This window comes from Copadichromis virginalis, linkage group LG12, assembly GCF_057382275.1.
Source record: "Copadichromis virginalis isolate Kocher_CV1m ecotype Utaka linkage group LG12, C_Virginalis_male_GT1.1, whole genome shotgun sequence".
Lineage (NCBI taxonomy): Eukaryota > Metazoa > Chordata > Actinopteri > Cichliformes > Cichlidae > Copadichromis > Copadichromis virginalis.
This window is the reverse complement of record NC_140629.1, coordinates 13574278-13583094: the sequence shown is the minus strand read 5'-3', so window position 1 is coordinate 13583094 and position 8817 is coordinate 13574278. Positions and strand designations below refer to the sequence as shown.

The window sequence follows — 8817 nt, the reverse complement described above, 5'->3', positions numbered from 1 at the left end:
TGACGACGCTCTCCCCGTAAACGGTGGCACGTCCGTAAGAGCTGCTACTTCCACATTTAATGACGTTTAAAGGTTAGTAGACTCTATTCTACTTTTACGTGAGCTGCTTAGTTTCAGCTCACGTAAATTCAAGCTGTGATTCTAACCTTTAACTTTAATGTAACTGGTCAAAAGTCACTGGTCTGGAACATTTTATGGTTGTATCGCTTAACGTTCAGGTTTCCCATGATGCACCGCTTTATTTTGTCTAGTAGCTCGGGGAGATGATAGGAAACTGACACAGCCACCCCTCTCTTTAACCCAGCGGAGGCGAACCCCTGACAGCAGCATCCTTGACATGCCCCACAAGGCGGACTGCGCTTAGCCGGTGTGGCTAGTCTGTTTATCCACATTTCCCGATATTTTAGAAGATATTCGACGGCCGAGTATTTTTAGCTGTAAGGTAAGCTCTCCGCCATATAACGTCAAGGTACTGTTGTAGCCTTGTTAGCAGTTAAGCTAGGCTAGCATCAATGAAAGCCTCATAGCTTACGTAGTTACCCCGTTTTATTCGAAGGAGGCTATCGGCACATTAAAATATATGTTTCGTTTATCTGAAGCTAATTTTTGTGTGCTTCAGTTTTATTTGGGATTAATCTAAACACACTCAATAAAACTACATTTTAACTTTTAAATTGTTTTGTCTATTCCACGTCAGAAAAAGCCTTAATGTCGTTAATAATGGCATGGCACCTGCTAATGTGTGCGCATTGCTGCAGGACTTTCATCGAAAGTACGGATAAGCCCTGTTGGATGTATTCAGTGTATCCCGAATTTACCTGACCACCTCCACAAAGCTAAATAAAACCCCATCTTCATGCTAGGATTGGTCGGTTGCTTTGTGCGTGCAGCAGGCTGTTTTTGGGTGATTGTAAAGTGTGGTTTGGTGTGACCCACCAGAGAAAGAAAATGTACTGTTTGCTGGACACTGGTCAGCTCCTCCCTGGACCACAGTCGCACATAGCATTGGTTGCAAGACAGCCTTTGTAATGACCCCTTGAAACGCAGCAATGGCATCCAACAGCACGCGGAGTCAAAAAGACCACATAAAGTGGGGTGTTTTGAAGCCTTTCACTTCCACCGTTCGCCAGGCCTGATTTACGACTTTCTCTTATTCTTCGGTACAGATAAAGAAGGTCAAGTCGAGAATTAAGTCTCTGGATGAAGATTAACGTTAAAACAATGATCCTCTGGCAGCTACCGCCAGGACCAGCGGAGGCTTCATTTCGGGGTGCTGTCCGCAATGCAGGTGCTGAAATTGAAAAAGTGTCGTGGAGCGCAGTCTAATAACACGTAGCGTTATCTGTCCTGTTGCAGTTGCAGGCGTTGTTTGTAGTTAGACCACTTAAGCTTTAGCTGCCTCTGTTTTCCTTTTAATTCTTTTGTTGATGACATAAACATGACTCTATGTGAGGACGTGATTATTGTGGAGAGTAACCCAGACTGCATCTTTCCATAAAATACAAGCAACAGATTTAGAGAAGATGCTGGAAGGGAAGCTTCTGTTTACAGTGTGGAATCCAAGGTTGAAGGATGCACGTTTGCGTGCAGTTTCAGCGTCATTACAGGGCGTGACAGCGAAGGAGTTATGGCTGAGGATAGTAGCTATTTGCTAATGTTTCGTTCTGCTGCTGCAGTTCATTGATTATTTATATTCTCTGTGTGGGGAAATACTGGTTGCTACATTAGGAAAAGAGAGTCAAGTAAACACGTTCAAATGGCAAGGATTTACATCTTAGAGGAACTGTCTTTCTTTAATTCACTGAGCATCCATACACTTTTTGAATCACCTCCATGCTATGGCATGAGCCATATTACTAAAGTTGGCAGAGGTCACGTCTTTGCAAGCGGAAAGCTATCAAAGCTATTCTAGGAAGGAGATGGGATGAGAGATATGCTTGCAGCGCAGGGTCTACCGGAAGGACCGCACATTACTCATCAATAATAGATTATCTCCTCAGCCTTTGTGACACACCCCCAGCTGTATGTGCCAGGCTGTGTTTTGGTTATCACATGTTTTCATGGCAAAAACACACAGGCGCGTGAGAGCTAAAACTAGGGAGCATGTTAGGTCAGGTGCATGGGATGTATTATTCATATAAGTTAGATGATGTAAGAGTGGGAAGCTCAGAGATGTTTAATTGAAACACACTTATGATTGCAGTCAGAGGCTGCCTCTGTATACAGGAGGGGATTTTAGCGGAGATCAGTGTTCTCTGAAGCCTCAGCACAGTTTAACAGAGGGTGGAGATATTGAGACTCGCCTCTGGAGACAAGGATGTTCAGTGAAGAGAGTGTGGAAGAAGGTGGGGCAAGCCACACCCAGTGTCACTCACCGTGACATCTGTTAATGTGTTCAGCTTTGATTTAGTGTTATGACTGATGGTGTTATGGACACTTAATGAGAGCATTATGTAATAGAGACATATGTTATGCTGTTTCACTGTTGGGGTCTGTTAGATATTCTGAATTTGAAAGACTCTCACAGAGGAAAAACATTTCCACTGCGTCGCTTTATCAAATTACAAGATAATATGTAAATTGGATTAGTACGTATTAGATTAGTGTTACCTTTCAGATGCCTTTTTTAAGGCCAGCAGGGCCCACTCTGTATTATAAATCAATAGCCTAATTTCAGTGATTGGTCGTTAAGCACAGCAAGCCATTACTGGCCTTTCTCTGCTATAGTCTTATTCTAGCATTGACCCAGGCAGTAATGATATCCGACACAGCTACTGTGCATAACAAACAACAAACAGAGTTGCCGTTTTTGCCTTTGGATGATCAGTTTAAATGTAAAATGCCCTTCTTTGTAAATGGGGTTAATGGTATCATCCCGTATTGGCTGGTTTGCTTAGAAAGCAAAGTTAGACCGTATCCTAAATCTCACGTTTACAGCCAAATGGGTGAGAATTGATGTGATTACTTTTTTTATGGTCTTCTTCTCTGTCTCTCTTCTTTTTTTACTCTCTCTGTCTCTACCTCGTCTCCTTTCTGTCATGTCCGCCTGGAGGTTGCGAGGCCAGTTGTGTGTCCGAACAAAATCCACCATGGCGTCAGCAAATGTAACACTGGAAAATCAGTTGCAGAGTGCACAGAAAAACCTGCTCTTCCTCCAGCAGGACCACGCCAACACGCTAAAGGGGCTGCATGCAGAGATCCGCAGATTACAGCAGCAGTGCACAGGTGAGAAGGGCCACAAGTAGGACTTCACGCTGCTGTGGAAGACCAACACATTTAATCTCAACTGTGGTAGGGAGTGCTCGTGAATTTAAAACAGAGGCTTTTGCTGAACCTAAGCTTATGCCTGGAACTAAAGGTCAGCAAGATGATGCGTTTCCAGTGCTAAATATGTCTGAAAAAATATGGCGACTTACTGGCAGTAATAGATACACGCAGCAGACATAAATATGGTCGCCCAGGAAAAGGAGAAAACAGCATGATCTGCCCCTGACTTCCTGTATCCAGGGCTAACCTGTTTACTAAAGCTGACGATGAGCTCTCACTAATCTTATTAAATGGACACTGCCATATGGAAAGCACAGACATGTTTTCCCCAAACTTGCTTTGCTGTTAATTAGTATGTGAGGAGCATGCTGTTAGATAGCTGCCCTGTTCTAGCCTCATGTAGCGCAGGCATTGTAAATAACCCTCTTCTTTTTCTTTCATAGACCTGACGTATGAGCTCACTATCAGAAGCTCCGATCCCTCAGGTAAGCATCATTTGTAGTACACAAGCACCAGTTATACCACTGGCATTCAGCGTTGTTGTCATGAGTTAGCGATGCCATTAATTTGTTGTGGAAAGGTGATTACTGCTAATGCTTTACACACTGTTTTTCCCAGTGTGAGCCCTTTGGTCTAGCCCTTTTCTTTTTAGACCAGTCAGTCTTATTAGTTCAATCTTCTGACATGACACTGGTATTCTGACAAGAGAAGCTAAAAAAACTGTTTCAAATTATACTCACTTCCCCCAGGTAAAATATTTTTTTATTCTTTGTCTTTTGGGTTTTAGAATGATATATTACATTTTCTGTAACTACTTCAAACTGTGCAGCACAAAACCCCCACAGCAGTAAAGGCTGTAAATCAGTGTTTTTTCCTTTGAAATAGAGGTCTGTGTCAGTGGACAGGCCTGGGAGCACAGCACTCTCCCTGTTCCCACCCAAGAAGTATTGCAGTGTGGGCCTCCCTGCTGTTTATTGCAGCTCCCATTGCTCATTGCCACCTGCCCCTCCCCCATAAAACCAGGGCCATGACATGGTCTGAATCACATGCTGCTCCACAGCTCAGCCTCAAAGGCACCTGATAGGCGGAATACAATTTAATTTATGTACAAACTATTGATGGCCACACTGATGTGTGCAAGTGAGTATGTCACCAGGAGCACATTACGTAGTTGGTGTCCTTAAAGGCCCAGCCTCAATCAGTATTGTCAAGGCCTCCAGTCAGAAGCACTATCATGTTAGTGGGGGACATCTCAGAGATTGGAGTGCAGGAAATGAGATTATGTGTCACAGCACTAATGCACACACTGCTAAATGCTCACTTTAGCAGGGCCCAGCTGTTCTAGCTGTAGCAAACATGTACCAGCCCCTCCTTCAGAAAGTGAAAAAAATGATATAACATTGCTGTAACCACCCCTGTATTTGATTAGACTAAATGAAGGAATTGCAAAGGATTGAGGATTTCTACTGAATAAAAAATACACAAATGTGCTTCATTCCATATTTTTTGCACATATACAAACATAGCTATACATTGATTGTACCTGGGTGGGGCAAGGCTGGGTGGGGGCAGCAGTGATGGAGATCACATGGGAGTACTCTGTCTACCAGAGATGTAATGTGAGACAGGAGCTCTCTGCCCACTGCAGATGAGTCTCTGTAGGATCATACCATCTCTGTCAGCCTATAGTCAGCGTCTGCACTTAATGCACTAATGATTAGTCCGGTGGTCTTTGTTTTTTATATATATATATATATATATATATATATATATATATACTCTTAAGTCATTTTTAATATTTTGCTGCCAAGGAGCCAGACTTTCTTGTAGTTTTTTAAAGTGGTGGTTTGTTGTTATTTTTTGTTTGTTTATTTTCTCATTAATCATTCAAGCATAAAAATGGTAGCTAAGTCAAGGGATGAACCAGCAAAGAAGCTATTTTAAATTGTATCTTTAGGCACTTTGTTACTAGCAGTCACAACAACACAAAATTTCTTCCAGTTTCTTTAGTTGTGTAAATGAAAAATGCCAAAGACTACACAGTTTAAGAGAGTTAAGATTTACATGAGTATTTTTGCACCAACAAAGTGATTCCCAAAGAGCTGTTAGCTGAAAACTTGGCATGTCTCAGCATGGTGTGCAGTGTCCTTAAAACTGAACAAGCAGAGGACAGATAGAAGAAATGTTAGGTTTTAAAAATGATCTACACTAGATAAACAGTATCTGAAAGTCGTTTCCAACAGAAAGACCTGTCTTGAGACCTGAGAGATGCATCTGACTCTTCATTTGATTCATCTTCTGTTCACTGAAGCCTCATCAGAAATGATGTCAGTGGAAGTGCGTCTGTCAAGAAGCTGTTATTAAGCAAGGGAAATGAGGACAAAAGGCTGAAGAATTGGACTGATAGTCAGTGGCAACAGGTCTTTACAGAGTGATGATTCCAAACTTGAAATTTCTTTAAAATTTATTTTATTTATTTTTGTTCAAATGATTGTCGGTATGTACGGAGGTATTCAGGATAGAGGGACAACAGAAATTGTCTACAGCCGTAAAACACAGTGGGGGCTCTGTCAAGGTTTGGGGCTGCATTTCAGCAAGTGGAGTTCGGGATCTCATCAAAATTGATGCAATTATGAAAGCAGAAAAGTAGAATACCATTGCAGCACCATCTGGAGTAACAACGTACTAGCAACAGCTTTATTTTCTTTATTTTTCAGATCCCAAACAGATTGCTAATGCAGTCAAAGCATAGTTGGATAGAAAAACATAGAATGGATTGGCCTCATTAGAGCTCAGACCTCAACATTATTAAGACTGCTTAAAGAAAATTTCAAGAAAGCTTGTCTAAGAGAGTTCAGGCTGTGTTGAAGAATAAAGGTGGTCATATCAAATATTGACTTTCATGTTAGAATTATCAAACTATTTTTCCTTTTATTCTGTATTTACATGTATGTTTGCATCTTTCAGTAATTGCTGCACTATTTCCTATTTTCCTGTCAACATATAAAGGAATGTTGGGTGGCTTGAGACTTTTGCACAGTACTCCATGTAAGAGCTGTTGGTTTTTTTTCTGTGTGTGCAGACAGCAGCGAGGCCCGATGCAGGGAGCTGCAAAGGAGGTGTGAGGAGCTGGAGGCCCAGTTGAAGAAGAAAGAGGAGGAGAACACAGAGCTTCTCAGGGACCTGGAGCAAAAGAACGCCATGATTTCTGTCCTGGAAAACACCATCAAAGAGAGAGAAAAGAAGTACCTGGAGGAGCTTAAGATGAAGAGCCATAAACTGGCTGTTTTGTCTGGGGAGTTAGAGCAGAGAGCCAGTACCATTGCTTACCTTACCTCACAACTACATGCCACTAAGAAAAAGCTGTTAGCCAGCAGTTCCTCTGAGGCCAGCCCTAACGCCAGTCCTGTCACCTCGTACAAGCCCACGCCTCCACCGGCCAAGGACAGGCAGCCTGAAACCCCACGTCGCCGCATGAAGAAGAGCCTCTCCCAGCCTCTACATCCAGAGTTGACAGAGGTGTATCGCCTTGGAGCGGACGGTAGACGGATGGTGCTGCGGGAGACAGTGGATGCCATGCCTGACCCAACACCCTTCTTGCAGGCAGGCAGAGAGTCTCCTGAACCACAGGTAGTTCGTGAGCGGCCTGCTGTCATCCCTCCCATTGCCCCTGAGCGCTCACATGCTCCTCCACTGGGCGCTACGGCAAGTCCGCGACACAGCCCCGCACGGGACCGTCAGTACAGGGCTCACGTGGGCGTGGCACACCGCATTCCACATGGCACTCCTCCCTTGGCTCCGCCACAGGCGGATGTGGAGACTCTGGCAGTGGACCAGGTCAACGAGGAGAAGGTTGTTCGGAAGCGCTCGGGAGCCGACAGGACAGTTTAACACTGCACTGCAAACCTGCACCTTAAATGCACATCTACTGTATACACACCACACTGCAAGAACAAGAAGCAGCCTGAACCACTTTGTAGCCTGCTTTTGACGCAACACTGCAATATTAAAAAAGAAACTATGAAAGTATATTATGATTTGGTGATGGTATTCCATTAGGACTTTTGTTTTTTTTCATATACAGTAGAAATGGACTACTATAAAGCATGCCAAATGTTTATTTACTGTACACCCCAGTGAGTCCTTGTACTATCACACATTGACTTTTTGCTTAGGCTTTCACTTCATTCTGTCTTACATGGTGCACACAACAAATTCTTAGCCAAATATCTGCATCAGTGCCTGCTGAACCAGTTTTACCATACACGAGCTCCATAATGTAGTCATGGCTAATAGTTATATTTACATATCTCTGTCTTCTTCATCTTCTCTGGACATATCAACAAACTGTATAACAAGCTGTGTGCAGCTGCTTAGGATAGAGCTGAAATAATTAAACTATTACTCCCTGAATGTCTTTCATCTGCTTGTGATATCAGTATAATAACAGCCCTGTAGGTATGAGCTGTGTAATATGCAATTAGACGATTGGCAGTTGCGAAGGTGAAAACTGGACTCTCATCTTTTCCTTTGCTGACTGGGAAAAACAGCAATAGGCGTGAGAGAGAGAGCGACAGCGAGTGCGTGTTTCTGAGAGACAGTGTAAGCCACTGTGACAGCTAAATTTTAGTTTCAACATTTATCCATTGATGTTGTCATGCAAGGGCATTTTTTTCAAAAACACTGCTGTAATAGGATTTTTGTGATATTATTAATTGTACTTTATAAAAGCTGTACATTTGTAATGAATTCCTTTTTTTTTATTTATTATTGATTGTAGGACTCAATAGAAAGTACAACAACACCTCAGATATTCACTGTAGTTACACCACCAATGTGACGGTAATTAAAATCACTAAATAATCTGCTTTTCACTGTAAGGTGTACTATACAAAACAGTACAATAAACAATAAATGATTTTTTTCAAAGGGTTACTGGGTTTCTGTTAGTGGCTGATGGGCCACACTGAAAGTGTTCTCCATGATCCAAACTGTGGCTGTTTTGCACACCTGTCTACACCAGCAGCCATGCAGTCACATGACTATAACTCACAATACCATTGTTATGCTAGACCCATTTACAGTCTGTTGTTCTTAGATTTAAACAAAAATAAAAACTGAATCACATCAGGAAAAAATCTGCCTTTTTATACTTACCTGTGTATGTACTTCTACCAGACACTAGGTGTCCCAATTTTTAAAAGAAAATGTCACTGAAGGGATATTAGTCACTGTATGAAAACAAAGACTGCATTACATGTAAACAATACCTTAAAAACATAAGTCATAGACCAAAAAAACATTTGTAAAACATAATATTTTACTTCAATGATTTGGTTGTAAGAACCAGTTCTTAGGGCAAAAATGTTACTTTAAGATTAAATGTATACTTAGTCTTACGAGTCTCGAGTTTTGCTGTAACATGATAATAGAATCAGAATTTGGCACAAAGACATGAAAGCATGAATATATCCATTGAGCCTGTGGTGGTGTGAAAATGTGCAGGATATTTACTGACACACTTAGGCCTGTTAGTACTAGCTGAGCATC

The 8817-nt window shown here is 42.1% G+C and overlaps 1 protein-coding gene across 3 annotated transcripts; it reads left to right on the top strand.

The window, feature by feature from the left end:
• Positions 1–5: 5 nt before the first annotated feature.
• ccdc92 (coiled-coil domain containing 92) lies at positions 6–8199 on the top strand. Of its 3 annotated transcripts, XM_085474793.1 has the most exons (5): positions 378–442; positions 1167–1288; positions 3053–3225; positions 3711–3752; positions 6350–8199. In XM_085474793.1, exons 3-5 carry the CDS (start codon positions 3090–3092, stop codon positions 7156–7158), a joined length of 987 nt encoding a protein of 328 aa, XP_085330919.1. In that variant the 5' UTR covers positions 378–442; positions 1167–1288; positions 3053–3089; the 3' UTR covers positions 7159–8199. The 3 variants fall into 3 exon arrangements, with proteins under 3 accessions (XP_085330920.1, XP_085330919.1, XP_085330918.1); XM_085474794.1 differs by lacking the exons at positions 378–442; positions 1167–1288 and adding an exon at positions 6–72; XM_085474792.1 differs by lacking the exon at positions 1167–1288.
• Positions 8200–8817: the final 618 nt, after the last annotated feature.

Bases quoted from the DNA above. Each gene is read 5' to 3' on its own strand.
- ccdc92 (XM_085474794.1), top strand. From the start codon at position 3,090: ATGGCGTCAGCAAATGTAACACTGGAAAATCAGTTGCAGAGTGCACAG. The intron at 3,226-3,710 runs GTGAGAAGGGCC...TTTCTTTCATAG, and splicing joins ATTACAGCAGCAGTGCACAG to ACCTGACGTATGAGCTCACT. The intron at 3,753-6,349 runs GTAAGCATCATT...CTGTGTGTGCAG, and splicing joins CAGAAGCTCCGATCCCTCAG to ACAGCAGCGAGGCCCGATGC.